Here is a 16,696-nt window from a genome sequence, read left to right on the forward strand (position 1 = left end):
GCAGTGACAAACAGAACAGGCCCATCTAGAGCTGCTGATGGCGTGGCTGGCCATTCTCTGCTCTTGCTTCCTGATACAGAGAGCAAAACTGAACGTGGTGGGAACTTTACATATGACGTCCTACTCGTTAAAGTGGGACCCATCTTGCCTTCTGGCATTGTCCTTAAAAGAGCAAGCCCTGATGGGGTGGGAGAGGGATGCTGAGTAGAGCAGGCTGCTTACTGCAGCCTCTGAGTTAAGGCACTTGTGGGGAGGACGTAAGACACACTAAGTTTAATGTTACCAGTTAGCTTTCAGCTTAGAGCTGGCTGTAATGAATCCACGTATATAGGACTTTCCTGTCCTTCAGGCGCTTAACAAATAACCAGTGGTCTCCAGCAACATTCTAGATGCCACTCACAGGCACACATGTAGCACGGACCTGACTGTATCTTGGTCTTTCCATGCAGAGTTAAGCAGCAGCTAAATGAAAGATCAAGGACTGCACATTTAGGAACCTGACGTTTGGCCTGCTTGATTACTGCACCAGCTAGATCTGTAAAGTACCACTACGAGCTTCCAGTCAGTGACTGCTACTTCAGTAACAAGTTATTTTCAATATTTTCCACTTTCTCTGCAGGTAAGCAAAACTACTTTAGTCTATAAAAAAGTTAGGAAAAAGTAACAATTACAAAACCATAATGAGGTGTAAACCCATGTGACACACTTTTAGTAAGGGACATAAGTGCTCTCCTTTTACTGGAAGCATCCGTGTTCCTAAAGTAGCATCTTCTCACCATCCAGGGAAGTTAGTCTTTGGAATTAAAAGACGAACAGGAGCCAAGACTTTGTATTATCATAAACCAAACCCTGACATACAGTTTCAGTGTAATTAGAAGGACAGAGGATACAAAAGTAATAAAGCAACTTTAGTTATGATGTAAGAAAAACGAAAATCTACTCTTGTCTGAGAATTCAAGGTAAGATTCTGAGACACCTATCCTAGACAGCAGGTAAAAAGTTTGGCCCATAATTCATGCAGCTTTTTTTCTTCTTAGGCAAATACTGCAACTTCACCACGATTACCTTTAATGTCTGCTAACTGCCTACACTCAAGAAGGTATTTTGGTATGGAACGGAAGTAAGAGTGATTTGTAAGCAGTGCAAATATGATACCTGAGACCAGAGAGGATATGATTTAAAATCTTTTTTATCTCCTGTTGGCTATGGGAGGCAGATTGTGCCTACACAAGCTGGTGTTTATGGGTATCGTTCATCCAAATTCCCCATTTTAGCATATGGATGTCATTCAGATCCTAATTGCACCAGACGGGTGTTCAGTGCTGAAGCGCCCTTGTGGATCTAGCTGCTTAGCATCAGCCTCTGCTAGAATTTAGTATCTGCTTTAGAATCATAGAATGGTTTGGGTTGGAAGGGACCTCAAAGATCATCTAGTCCCAACCCCCCTGCTGTGGGCAGGGACACCTCCCACTAGACCCGGTTGCTCAAAGCCCCATCCGGCCTGGCCTTTAGATATCTCCCTGTGAAAATTCTGCCCAGACTTTTCAGGTACTCTTTCTTTAGAGTGCTAGTATTAATTCTTGTTATTGTTGTGTTACAATATGTTACATCTTGAACAAAGAAACAAACAGGTCACTGCTGTGTATTAGTAGAAGTCTAACTGGTGGTGTTTTTCTTCAATAGCACTTTTTTGTTCACTCAACTGTGTTCCACTCACTTTTGTTAGTTAGCATAAGAAGGAAATCTGAACCAGTCAATGCAATAACACTAAGATGACAAGCAGGCAATTTACTTTGCTCTTGCTTTTGATCTTAAACATAAAAAGAATCTGAGAGATGTGTGCACTCAAATTTAATTTATTCATTTCAGATGTTTTTCTGAAGTAATACTGTCAAGTTGCTAGCAATCTCAACCCACCCCTCCTTTTATTTTTCTAAACTCTAGTGTCCTGGCAGGTCTCATTTTTATAGGCCGGTTTAAGGTATCCTCAGGTCAGTTAAAAGCATGCAGTTATACACAAAAAGGTACAGTCCTTTCTCACTACAAAAAAAAAAAAAAAGGTGGAGCACTGATTTGGTTTTTAATCCCTGGTTTCTGAAATAGCATTTGGGAAAAGCTTTGATATAAAAGCTGTATGAAATACTAAAAAACTACTGTGTAAATAAATGTCCAAAGGATGGCACCTTCACAAGCATTCATTATTTCATTTTTTATGAAATACAGAGTAATTTGAATTTAAATGTGACTGGAGGTTTCACAGTATCCATTAACAAAAAAAAGCAGGATCCATTACTGCAAGACTCTATTCATACCTAATGGATTATTCATTAAAAGAGAAAAAAAGGGATGAAAATAAGAATAAAGTAAAAAATCTGCACAGCTAGTTACTATTTAAAAAACAAACAAACAAAAAACAAACCACACACACTGTCTCTCTGATCATCATCTTCTGATGTCAGGCTGCGTAACAATACAACAGTTACAGAGTATCTGCTAGGGAAAAAAGACCTGAGCTGCAGATGCATTTTTTATCAGGAGAGGACTGGAACCCAGAGACTCGGGATGGGCACCATCCAGTGCTGCACAGCAGGTCTTGCTCTGTCTGTTCTAAAACTATATGCGGATCATAAAAACACCCAAAACCAATGAGCTTCATGCCTGCTCCAACACCAAACGTGAGTTTTCAGAATCAATCAACCTGCAAAAAAGTTAGTGTCTTTGTAAAAAAAAAGGTTTAAATGCAGCAATTGATTCCGATTTTGTAAACCAAAGAAGTCCTCCTGCCCGCATGCAATTTACCATCATTTTCTGATCAAGCACAAAAAGTCCTTTTTAGTTCTGACAAAGCTGAATCTGAGAGACCAAAAGATTTACGGTTTCCAAAGATCTGATCATAACTCTTTTTTTCCCTGTAGAATAATGCATTCCTACTAAAGAATGAATATCTATCACAGTACAAATTCCATGAGCGCAAAGTAGCCTATTTCACATAAATAATTCATGACATAACAACCAACCAAAATGTGGATTGTTCAGGAGTCGTCTGTAGAGATGTAATACTTCTATGCGTTGATAAGCCTTAGACTCTTCATTAGCTTGACTGTGAAATGAATTAATAAATACTTTGGTTTTATCCTAATTCACACACTGCATTATGTCACTTCATACTGTAAGGATACACAGTGGCTTTGGCAAGGCAAGAGGTAAGTGCTGAGGAGGGTAATTAGTAGCTCCCATAATTCAGCATGCTACCTTTGATGCTGTCTGTTCATTCATAAGCAGAATCTTTACAGTACAACTTGTTTTTCAAAAATTTTCAAGCAAAATTCATGCTTTAATTTGGATACCTTTTTCCAAGTCAAAACCATGATGTGAACACTTTGCTCATGGTTTCTATTGCAGACATTTCTCAATAGAAAATTCAAAACCACCTCTGCAGACTTCTCCTCCCCGCCCCCCCCAGCCCCTTACTTCCAGGGTCTGCTTTCTAAAGCCATCTCAGCAAATAACTAGTCATCGCAAGAGCTTCAGCAAGCTCTTGTTAATTTGCACCTTTCTCAGTTTAACAGCTCTGCTAAGATGGACAATTTTTACCAGCATTTCCCTTTTTCTCTTGGTTCTCTCTTCAAGCGTGAACCAAAACATCACACTGTATTAAAAAGGGCTTTTCTTCTAGAGATGGTGTAATGGGTACTGTTAAACTGACTCACTGGCCTAACAGGGAGAGAGATCTAAACAAGGATCTGAGATTTGCTTGGGATGCTTCATGGAAAAGATTGGTACAGAAAAGGATGACCAGGCCAACCAGGCTCAGGAGCAACTGCCTGTATACAACCATCACATCCTCACAGACTGCAGTGGCTCTGATTTAGAAGAGATTATTCTTTGTAATGATGACCATCTCACAGGACTTCTGAGTTCCCAAACAACATAAAGCAGAATAATGTTCTGCAAGAAAGAGAGCCCTATATGAAATATTCATTACCTCTTTCATGTCTGGTGATACTGAAAAAAATTTGAAAGAAAACTTTACCCCAGTGTTGTTAGCATGCTGTTGATTTTATTTCTGACAGGAATCAGAGGAGAAATCATTATATGACAAGAAACTACATACTGAATGTCCCGCAGAAGGCAGTTTGTCTGTTAGCAGAAGCAGCTAATGTTATTTTATAGAATTTTAAAAGCGCAGCATCTTCTTCCCACAAATTATAGTTTATCACTTAGAGAAATCCTTCTAAACAACCGTTCTGCGGCACCAGGGAAAAGGGTCAGCATGATTTTGACATAATTGCACTGTAAAAGAACAAAGACGTTTAGCTGTGTCTCATGGATAATCCTCTGAGAGTGATTCCATCCCAGTCATAGCTTATTGTGCAGTTGCAGAACCGTAATTCCCAGACTCTTCTCCCTTACTTGATACTCTGCTTCTGTTGTATTCTGTACTGTAGAAAAATGCAAGGATGTGGAAGACTGGGCATGTTTTCAACTCCATTTGGGGCAGCAAAGAAAGGGGACTATGGTCTGCTTTCTCTAAGTGGACCAACAGACAAACACATCTTTTTCAATCTGTGGTTTTGACCAGCCTTTTCTGTTTAAGGAGTAGTTAAGTCATTATAAAATGTCACTATTTTAAAACTGAAATGCTAGCAAAGTCATCCTTTTGCTTTATTAATCTCTGTGTTCTTTTCTTTTACCACATAAACATTATTATTAGAAATACAATGGCTGGCCTTCATTCCTTCTCCATTAAGACAATGTGTAGGGGTACTCAGGATAATCTGACACCTGAGCCCTGTGACAGTCAGCATGCATAGGATGCATGTGCTTTCAAAAATGCTGGTTTAAAAAATAAAAAAAATCAAGTGTGCTCTTTGGAAGATCACTCAGAAAGCTTACGCTGTTAAGGTATTGTCATAAGCATCAAATGTCTTCCCACAGAGTGGTATTTCAATAACAATGCAAAGGAGAGACTTGCTTTTTACTGGCAAGATTTCCTCTACCAAATTGTGAATATTGTCCTAAATCTCCAACTCCTGGCAGTCTGAGCTCTTACAGAGGCAGAGTTCAGCAGCTGGTAAAAATAGAAGAACCATAGTGGAACATTGTACATGACAACATTAATGAGGTCTGAAGTGATAGTACACACTAGTTTTCCTATGTGGAAGACTAGGTAACAGCGAGGAAAGGAACCTCCAATGCAATAGTAAGATTTTGTGAAATACATCTGTTTTCCTAACTTCTTGAGGAATTTGATGTTTGCTAGTTTAATTCAAGAAATACAGACTGAGCCCCAGTCTCAAAGGAAATCTAGTTGCAATGATTACAGTATCCAAATAGGTCAAAACAGGATGGAAAATAATGCATTTGTATTTATCTTGAAATATTAAAAATTATTTCATAAAGAAACATGCACCTAGAAAACATTTTTTCTCACGCAATCAGATGATACTGAGCTGGAATTCAGAGTTGAACTAGTTTAAATTCCAGGGGTGTCTGACTCCAATTTCTATGACGACACTCGCTTCCATGGCTTGCTTCCAAAAACCCCTGAATTCAGAAGAAGCTGTTTTCCAACTCTAGTTCCTAATGTACAAAAAGCATTTTGAGGCAGGTTTGCTGTGTCCAAGATGCAACTGGCCAAGCTTCAGTTGGAAATCGAACTGCTTGACCCAGCACTACGGACAGTGTAAAAATATAGGAAGAAAATTACCAATGTAAAAATAAACCAAAGAAAAGCAAGCAGATTTTCCAAATTAGGAAGAGAATGCCTGGAATAATCAGCATAGGCAATCAGTAGCAAGCTTTATTTAGACTGAGCCTTCAATTAAATAAATGCTTTTCTCAGCAAAAGCAAATGTGACTGTAAGAGAATGAGAAGGCTAAATTAGTGCAATATGAATGACATAATAAATATGTAATGGGTACAGTACAGACCTTGCTTCTCCTCCCATGCACTCTATAAAGAATTTGGGGAAAAAAGGTGGTTCTGACTGACCAATGAAATCTATCATATGGTCCAGATTATCACCCTTTAATTGCTGATTAATGAACTATTTTTTACAGTACCTGCGGATGTGCATCAGGTTTATGGCTCTCAATACAGACTACAGATGAAGTTCAAAGCGAACAAAAGGAGGCATTTCTTCACATAGCTGTGAAACACGAAACTCCCTCCCGCAGACCATTGTGAAAGCTGAGAGTTTCCAAAAATCAACTGAACAAATCCATGAAAGAATCGCTAAACTGCACTATATTGATAACATTAATATGATACAGTAAGTCCCTGAAAGAAAAATTGTTGGACATAGGAAGAAGTATTTGGAAGAAATACCATTATGCACTTTGCTGTCTTGTGCTCTTCCCAAGGGTTTGACTAGTAGGAGAAGCAGGAGACTGGGCTATAGGGATTGTCGTTCTGGTCTAGTTACTCTGCTTTTATGTTAGCTGTTCAAGTTTAATGATAAAATTAGGTTTAAAATAGAATTATGCGTACCTAAAAATGCTTCGCTGTCCAAACCTCTCACTCAATCAAGGACTAAAGAAAGAGGATATACCAGCAAAAACTGATCCTGTATATATTTGTTCCCAAAACTGCAGGAGCTAGAGAGGAGCAGCAGTAGAGCCAAAATAGAAGCAAATAGGTGGAGAAGCAGTTCTGTAAAGAAATGAAATCATACTGAGTGAAAAACCTGAATGTTACCAACACACTAGTACCCTTTCAGAGTTTTCATAGGAAGGAGAACAAAATAAGTAGTATCCAGGCACAGGGAGATGTGTGTCTGTGTACGCTCACACACATGTATGTGTAGATACCTGCTTCTTAAAAGGCAATGTTTCTGGCAAATACAACCATTTAAGTCACAAGGATAAATTGATCTTGAGCACTTCCCCTGGAGCATCGGGCACAAACTGGCTTTTCTTTCTTCCTTTCACTGGCAGCATACAGCTGTTTTATAAAGTGCTGAACAACATGGTTGGTTCACAGTAATATCTGTTCTTAGAACAATTTTGCACTCCAAAATGTTCTTTCACCTTCCCTACAAGAGCACACGTTAACCATAGGCATTTTTTGCCGTACCTTTTTTCTCCCCTGGGCAGATGGTGTACGTCATTTTTTCAAGACTCCAGTGCTACAACGCAAACGATCATATTTAGTAGCCTTTGTAAACAAATTCTCTTGTGTGGAATTGAATTGGTTTTATTTCATTGCGGTTTGAGAGTGCTCACGTCACCCCATCTGCCAAGCAGGTGTTACAGCAGCAAAGATAGATGTGAAAACATCAGTCACAGCGCTATTAACAACTGTTCAATGCTCAGGCAGTTTTCAGACCATGCTCTCCAAAAAACCCCAATCATTTCCCACAAACAGAGTGCCAGTAGAAGGAAACAGTCCCACTGGGAAGTGTCAGGGATCATCACCCTCCATCTCATAACCTCTTCAGTCAACCTTAAATAACAACATTATAGAATTATTTTGCGTAGCCCTTTAGAAGCTCTGTGTTATCCTACTTTCTTCAGAGAAGTTGTGCCAACAAAACAGAACTGAATAATTAGAATTTACTGCACACAGCACCATAAGCATCTTAATAAAAATATCCCATGTACTGTTTGCAAACATGATCCTGCAAACTTGCATGAAAACTCTTCCTTAAATTTGCTTTGTAGACTAAAGAATGATGCAGCTGGTGGTCAGTGGGCCTGTGTAAATGGGAGTCAAAATACTAGTTTGCAAAGTGTATCTATGTAAAAAGTATTTTTATATAGGACAACACTGAAGACAGCTATATAGAGAAGTATCTTAGTTTCACTTTTTGTTCCTATATAATCAGAGAAACAACAGGCACAGCCAGAGGGTGATTCCAGATCACCTAATTAGAGTGCTGGTCTAAATAAGCCTTTAGAGGTGCTGCCTGTAGAAGGTCACTCTGTACTTCAAGTTAATTTTTGTGAATGCCTCATGTGACCTTTCAGTGGAATTTTATTTCCTGGTTTTGCTACTTTTTCCATTTGAAAATTAAGGTTTCTCATAGATGTGACACAAACCCCAAACAGTCCTGGCTTGCCATGTGCTCTAAGGATCAGTTTTGATCAACCGAAACTACAGCCCAGTGGAGAAAACAGATTTCAAAAATTTATCTTAGAACAAATATTACTTAATGTCATTACGGACTATACTAAATAAATGTCTTTTGACTTGCTGCTGAATTTCTGAAAAAAATGTCTATGTCTATGTTTATCTAATACTAGATTACGTTAGCATACCTGGGGAACAATCTTAAAAAACACTGTTCTTACACAGTGACATAGAAGATACCAAATTTGGTCACTCTACCTGTACCATGAGTGCATAATTTCAAAGTTGAAAGAGGCTGATCTACATCACTGAAGTTAAGAGTACTTAAATCTAAATTATCTTAAATACTGACAAAGCGACACATAAGCAAGCACTGAGATTACTCACTCAGTGTATGGGCTTTGCCAAAATCAAGGTCTCAATGGCAGGAAGTAGAAAATATTACTCCCTTGTCAACTTTGATTACACAACAAAGAAAATAATGAAACATAGCATATGTTGTCTGGTAAATTTTAGAAACGACAGCTTTCAGCACTCCATGCTTTAATTTTGTGCTCAAATATATCTCAGCTGTGGATGTTCAGAAAGATGCTTCTTCCTTTAATACTACTCTCCTGTCATAACATTTCTAAGAAGAGAATGTAGGTATCACACCCTGTTAATGAGTAAAGGTGTTAGAAGTTACAGCACCTACAATCACAAATATAATGAAAAAAATATGCCGTTTAATAAAGTCAGGTTGTTATTTTTCTCCGTATGTACAAATTAAGTATTTTTAACCACATCTGAAAAACTGCTTTGAAGACTTTTTAATTAAAAGAAGCTGGAGACTGCAGGGAATTTTCTTCTATATTTTATGTCTATTATCTAGTGATTCTCTCTTGGATGCAAAATCTCTCACCTAGATAGACCTATTCTTCTTAGTCTGAAGGAAAAATTCTTTTCTTGACTTTGTTGGTGAAAAACCAGCTATTAATTTAGGTTTTATTCAACAGAGCTTTTAAACAAGTTCAGACATTAGCTTAAATATTTTAGTTCATTAGGGCCATTAAGAAACATTTATTACTACATTGTGTTAAGTAATATAAGTAATTTCAGCGTGTCAGTGATGTTTTTCAGGACAAAATGTCTTTAAAAGACTGTCCATAGCTGAACAAAAAATACCCATACTTTTCAGGTCATAGAAAAAAAAAGTCTTTTACGTCCAAAGAAAATTATACCGGAATGAGATATGTAAGAAAAATTATTTATTTTATTACATAAACTGCTTAATTTAACGACTAATTTTTTACCTATGTTTATCAAAGACATGCAGACCAGATTTTTGGCTAGACCACTATCTAGATTCTTTTATTTTCCCAACAAAACTATGAGCAAACTTATTTATCTCAGCACTATAAAATTCTTAAAAGCTGAATATGCATTCCACGTAGCAGAGTGGAGTGACTCCAGCAGATCTCACAGATGAGAACGTCAGGTCAGCTCATTCACAGTTCTTGCACACAGGTTTTTTCTGTACTTAGCTTCTGCATGTAGAGGAGGCAGAGCTTTGACGACTGAGGCCAAACTTTCAGAAGTTATACAAATATGCTTTCAGAAATGTATTTTCACTTAAATTATAAACTGAGTTTATTTTCACCATCACTGAAATCACTTTCTCAAGGACAATACTTGTTATAATGCATTTAAAGAAAAAATGGTCTAGGAGGATTTCTTAGATGTGCAGCTTACAAGTATGGTTTAACTCTGCATAGTAGTAATACATATTTACAAGTGCCAGATTTTCAATTTATAAATATTTATCATAAGGACATGATTTTATCTTTAATTAGCCCAACTGTTAAGGACACTTCTAATGTGAGAAATGTAATTCAGTATTTCGTACCAGATGTAGCCTCTACAGCTAGTCTTTTATCTCTGCTTGTAATGAGCAGATACTTAAACCAAAAACATTATGTAATATGTAAGTGATTAGAAGAGAATAACTACAGAAGATGTGGGCTCTGAATTTTAAATAATAATTTTCTGAAGTTGTATACCTCACTTTAAAGCACCTATGCAATATCGCCATTCTTTAAGTATCCGATTAATTCCTACACGTACCCATATGTATTCCTTTACTCGTGGAAAGACCTGAATTACTAGATTGTCCTTCCTTTCCTGTCTTTCTCTAACTGGGTGAGTTACGGCTCTATGTTTGACACTTCTCAAAAAAGTATAAACATGAAAACTGGGATAGTTCCAGGTCTGATCCTGGGTTATCAACAACTGAAATATGATGTCCATCTAAAAACATCGCATTGCCAGACATAGGAACTGCTAAATCATGCACGCTAGACTGAAATTTTTCATAATTACACAACAAACCTTTGGAGTGGTTGGAAACACTGAATCAGAGAGTGAGAGGGCAGAAGGAAGGAAGGACTGGCGACAGGTCGGGGGAAGAAGAGTAGCAGCCTGGTGGAGTCATTAAAAAGGCAGACTTACTTTCTTTTTTCAGAATAAATAGTTGTACCAAATTTCTAAATTAAGTGCTATAAGGGGTTAGCCTTCTTAAACTGCAAGTCACAATTTAAAAAAAACACACCACAAAGGCAAAGTAGATAGGAATTTCATTAGCAATATTCTGTGTTTTAATCTTCCAAGAATATATGAAATGAACTGGGGGAAAACCAATTTCATGTCTAATGATATGCTGAAATTGATTATTCTTTGGCAAAGTAGAGAGTCAGAAAATAAGTGGTGTCATTGCGTATCTGTGCATCTATCCTGCCACGATAACTGCCTGTTTGCAATCCACTGATAACATTTTGTGATCTTACAAAGACTGTTCTTCAATTGAATAATAAAATGGAAACAGAACGCACCCGTTGCTAAGGAAACTCTGAGCCAACTTTTGATTCAGCTAATTCTTCTCAGCAGTCTGAGTTACACTGAACCGCTTGCTCTCTGTATTCATTTAATTAGCAATATATTTGATTATTGGATTGCGAATATTAGCTATTGACTCATTTACTTACTGTGTAAGACAGCAAGCAAAAGATAAATGTTTTAACATATTAATGAAGGAACCAAACAACACATAATTTTGGGAGGATTTTACGGATGGGAATGGGGGACACAATGAGAAATGATGGAGGTAAGGTAAAATTGGGATGTTGGCCCAGAAAGGAGTTTGGGAATTTCTTCTGCAGAGCCGTCCTCTATTGCTGGCTTCCCATTCTCTCTTCCTTTCCCCCATCATTTGAAGCCAACCCAACTTGTGGTTAAGCCTCTGGATACACATTAGGAGGATCAATCTGAAATATCCCTCTGAGAAACATGATAATGTAACAATGATAAATGTTACAATGATAACATTTTGCATAATCCCTTTTACCTCTTGATTAATTATATTCCCAGTACTGCATTAACACATGTTGGTAATCTGGATGACAAAAAGCTCTAGAACTTTGGTTTCCACATTAATGCCTGTTTACTGGGATACACCTGTGTGGCAACATCCTTCTGCTAACAAGCTTTCCACTGAACTAGGATGTAGTTTTAGCCAACAGTACATAAGCAGTCATTTAACAGCCTAACTTTCCAATAGCAATACCTTCCACTACATTAACACTAGCACAAAAATTAAAAAAGGTATTATGAGGTATTCTCAGTATGTCTCCTTATGGGAAAAAAAAAATCCCATTTGTAAATCTTCAATCTGCAAATATGTCAGTCCCCTGGCGAGCCCTCAGATAGCTGTGAATTTTGGAAACGGTAGGAGATTCAGAGCTTGGAAATTAGGCTGCTTTTGGATGAGTCCAGGCTTAACAATTATATGGCAAATTAGGAACAGTATCATAAACAATTTGCATTGTTCAGTAATCCAAATAAAGCGCTCTCTTAGAGACAGAGAAAATGACACTCCGATGCAGCGATGACAGGCTGGCAGGAAATTTTGAGGGACCAGCACACCCCAGGAACATGAAGGCAATTAGCAGGAAACAATGGGAACAGCACCGAGAAGTAGCTGCGTACTGTGTCTGTCTCCAAGGTGTTCAAGTGTCATCAAACAAAGCTAAAGGATTTGGTACAATATACTTGTTTAGCGCATGTTCCACCTGCCCTTATCCCAGAAATGGCCCCTTGATGGGCCATGGATATGCAAAGGATTGATCTTAGCAGAGCAGGACTCTCTTTAACACTGAATAAATCTGGAGTGCATTACACTCTTGGTTTAAAATTGGCTCAGTGTGGGAGAAAACAACCTCCAAGGTAATTCTGAATTCTGTTTCCATGTTTTATGTAAAACATAAATTCTGTGTTTTTCTCCTATGGTTATACCTGATCTTCCACTCCTTAGGCAGGAAAAACTCAGGTTGTTTTTCATCCATCAATACTTGCAAAATGGAATCCTTTGTATTAGTTTTATAGCGTTTTTTACTTTTTGGTTTTTACGTTTCACTTAAACTTTTAAATTTTCTTTGGTACTTTTTATAGATGATTAGATTCAGTTGATAATTTTAACCTACAGGGAACAATGAGGTTTATAAGCAGTATCTAAAATTCCTTGAAAACAGTACGATTTAAAATAAATGTATTTTGTCTGTCAGCATAGCCATTAACAACTTGAAAGAAAAATTCAAAAATAGGAAAATTTGAGAAAATACCTGCTTTATGGAACTTTTCCATTATCTCTTGACGAACTGATTTTTCCAAGTTGAAATAATCATGGTCTTCATCAGGTTTTCTCAGAAACAGAGGGATGTGCTGAAATACTATTATATGCTTGCATTTATGTTTTTCAGCGACAGCCAGTTGCTCATTGAGCCACACATCCTGGGCTTGCTTTAACTCAGGGCATTTGGAAGAATCAAAGTATAACTGAGAATTCAGCACCAGAAAGAAAACACCTCCAACCCAAAAGCTGAAGTAGTCATCTCCCCAGTTCTTACAATAATTATCTATTGTTTCTCTTGTTGGAGTATTGCCGATGTCGTGATTTCCACTGACAAATACCAATGGGATGTCCTGGTCAGTGTTCTTCAGAACATTCTTTAAATCTTGCTCTTGGTCGTTTCTCCACTGAGTTCCTACAGAAAAAACAAACACATTTTAGTGTTTATGCTATCTTTTGCTATCCTCATTGTCCGCTTTTGTTTATGGAACTATGCATAGTAAGAAAATATTTTATATTACATGTGATCATGATAATATGCAGGGATCTAGAAATACATCTTCACTTTAATAAGTCCACTGAACCCTCTCCCTCCCGCTTCTTTCGCTCCCTTATCAAGCACTCTGCCATTTTCAGTAACTTCCCTTAAGGAAACCTGTGCATAGAGCAACCAACAAATAGCGTAGCCGTAGGTGATATCAATGGTCAGTGTTTTGCACTAAAAGCTTTAGCAGGCTGATTCTTTTCATCTATAGACTGATAATGCGGCAAAAAATGCAGCAACCTTAGGTGGTGTAACAACTTTACACAAGGGTAAAAACCGGGTCAACCTCTGTTTTATATTTTACGGCTCTGCAAAGGAATTAAGGTTGGGGTTTTTTTTCATTACAAGAACTACTTTAACAGCAAAAATCTAATTAGTGTCTTGTGGCGACTTGTTTATATGATGAGTCTGTTTTAATAATGAGCATGGCATTAATTTCAAAGAAAGGTAATTGTGCACTTTGCTAGTTTTTCCTGCACCTCTGTTTTTATATTAATATGCATACCAGACAGTTACTCTTCTGGTTGTCAGAAATTTGTCCTTGTCTAGAAGATTAATTTACAATCAGTGAAAAATTTAGAAAGGATTTTCTTAAAAAAGCAGTTATTTTATTCTAATGATGACAGAGGTTTTTTAAGTTTTCTGAAGAGTAATCGTTAATCAGAGGCCATTGATGTGTTTCTTATTCATTAATTAAACTGAACATTTATAAATTGTATTTTGTTCTGCAATATATAACATATATCTAAAACAGGCCCATTTCACAAATAACAATTGCATTTGCCAAGAAGTAGTAACAGGATTTTCACAAGACCTCTAAAATCAGTATTATAACATACATTTCCATACAGGTCTATGTAAATCATCATGTATTTTTAAACTGTGTTCTATTTTTGTAACGACACATATATATATATAAAATACCTGGAAATGTATTAGAGAGGCTTCTGTAATGTAACTAAAATGTTTCTTCAAAATATTTATGATCGATATGTTGACAAGCACTGACCCTTAGCAACCATTATTAGTGAAGACTTCAGTTCCTTTTCCATGTTTCTTCAAACTATTTATTATCAACATGTTGACAAACACTGACCCTTAGCAACTATTATTAGCGAAGATTTCAGTTCCTTTTCCATAGCCTACAGATATAGGCTTAAGTACCACCTTATTGCTGTTATTAGAATTCCACAGCTTTAGAAAAACATGGAAAAAAAAACCATATTATGCCCAAATTATGTCTAAATGTAAAACCAGAGAGATTTGATATGTGTGCATTAAGTCAAAATCCACAAGTCTCTTGTGTTTAACGGTTGTTAAGCTGTACAGGGTAGAAAGTTGTAGCAAAATCTTTGAGTAACTTGAGAAATATTGGGCATACGATAACCAGTGTAGTCTAGAAAGTAGTGGACAGCATCAGTTTGTGGGGTACCAGGACTGTGGTCAGTTAGGTTGTCTTTCCAGTTATGGAAAATATCCTTATTAATACTAGAAAAAACAGGGCAAATGACATCTCATGTTACTTGAAGGAGATAGATTTTAAAAAATAAACCCAAAAATTTAAATAAACCTGGCACACTATTGTCCATGGGGCAGGGAATCTAGCTGAGAAAGCTGCTTTTCTGCCACTCCCGACCTTCCTATGCAAAGAGTTGGAAATTTCAAGCTATAAATATGAAAATGTACAGGAGAAGGGGGGAAAGGCGAGGGAGAAGGCTCTGTTAAGATACATGTAAACACATTACATCTCCATGCTATCACTTTGGGAAATTTAGCTAACAGTTTCAGAGTATAAAGACATTTATGCATAAGTTACAGAAATAATTTGTAGAATTATGTATACCTCTTCCCAGTGGTGAAATTCAAGCTCTAGAGACTAACACTTAGATTAGATTTGTCGACAGCAGGGCACTGGTTCCCTCATTTAATGCAATATTATTTCTATAGCAACAGAGAGACATATTCAGTGTTTTATTGCAGAAAACAGATCGCTCAAAATGGAAAACAAGGTCTCTGCCCAAAGAGTCTAGGAAATCATACTAAGTAAAAATTACTTTAGGACAATTACATCTTGGCTCGACCTCTTCTTGGTAGAAGGTCAAAGCAACTTCAAAAGAAGAGATAAAGCTGGGAAAAGGCAGGGTAATGTCTCTGCACGCTTTGGGTGTAGCGCTGGAGAGAAAGGGCTGGGACGTACACGCGAACCATGAGTTGTACTACAGTAGCACACACTACTTTTGCTACAATGAGCCACACCACTATGCAGTGCCCCCCTGAGGGCACCTCCCTCTTACTTTTACAACTGAGGTTAAGTAACAAACAAAGATGAAGAAGAGGAGATAAAGAAGTGATAAAGAAGGAAGCCATTAGAAAACTACAGTAGCCACTGTAAATATCCCCTTTAAATCTCTACTGGCATAGAGCTAGCTATAATATTTAATTACTCCAATTATGAAGAACATTCTTATTTGATGACATGTATTTCTTTAGCTTAGATAGAGGTTTGTTGTAGGTGAACAGGAAAAGAATATAATGCCAAGAGGCAATGTAAAAAAAAATAGTTTGGGAAGTGTCAGGGTAGATGCAACTGAAATTAATTTCTGTTCTGTTTAGCCTGGCATCATGTGCAGTGACATTTTTAAATCCCAGGCCACAATAGTCTGTCTTTATGTTAGGTTCTGTAAATACAGTCTTGCCCTGAGATAAATGACTTCACAAATTAATAGCCCATAAAGGGCAGTTCAGCTTTTATGAAAAACATGGAAGTGAGAACTGTTGCTAGTGCAGTTGCCTACAATTTTCCACAGCTTCCCAGTCTATCATTTTTGAAAGCTGAATGATGTGAACAAGAGCATAAAGGTGCAATGTCAATGTCTCTGTTGCAGTATATCTTTCTGTTCTTTAGGCAAATAGCGATATAACATACACTTCCAATATTCTTTCCTGCATTGCTTAAAAGAGTCAAGACAACCTGCCTTCACACACTGAAAGAGCAGATTTCAAGAAAGAAAGCATTTTTAAAGCATATTTCCTGAAGCTGGCTTCAGTCAGCAGAAGCAGAATTCACAGGTTATTCTGCCAAAGAAATAATCCTTTAGCTACTAATCCACAGTTAGATTTTACTTTCGTATTCCACAGAATAGAGCACCTCTATAACAAAGTGTTCCGTTTGAGTTTTTTAATGCACTAGCTATAAAAACAACTTGAAGCACCATTTACTCCCAAACCATATTTCTGTAACTGATAGCTGAAATTGCTGATTGCAATTTCTGCATCTGAGGCAACTCTTCACTTACAGTAACCTCCACCAACACTGTAACTTTCTCCCCCAAAGCATTACAAATGAAAAATTAGCCATCAATTAACACCACCACCCGTTTTTCTACTGATATGGATTAGGAGAGGGAAAGGGGGAGGT

The 16,696-nt window shown here is 37.3% G+C and overlaps 1 protein-coding gene across 3 annotated transcripts in view; it reads right to left on the reverse strand.

The window, feature by feature from the left end:
- The window catches only part of CPPED1 (calcineurin like phosphoesterase domain containing 1), a 48,626-nt gene that overhangs the window by 5,008 nt on the left and 26,922 nt on the right, over positions 1-16,696 (reverse strand). For 2 of the 3 annotated variants that reach the window (XM_054212579.1, XM_054212580.1), the window contains one exon: positions 12,727-13,149. In XM_054212579.1, coding sequence (XP_054068554.1) covers positions 12,727-13,149 — 423 coding nt within the window. Of the gene's footprint in view, positions 1-10,441; positions 10,532-12,726; positions 13,150-16,696 lie in introns of all 3 variants that reach the window. The other variant, XM_054212581.1, reaches the window with a different exon arrangement.

The sequence above is a fragment of the Rissa tridactyla genome, chromosome 8, assembly GCF_028500815.1.
Source record: "Rissa tridactyla isolate bRisTri1 chromosome 8, bRisTri1.patW.cur.20221130, whole genome shotgun sequence".
Classification (NCBI taxonomy): Eukaryota; Metazoa; Chordata; class Aves; order Charadriiformes; family Laridae; genus Rissa; species Rissa tridactyla.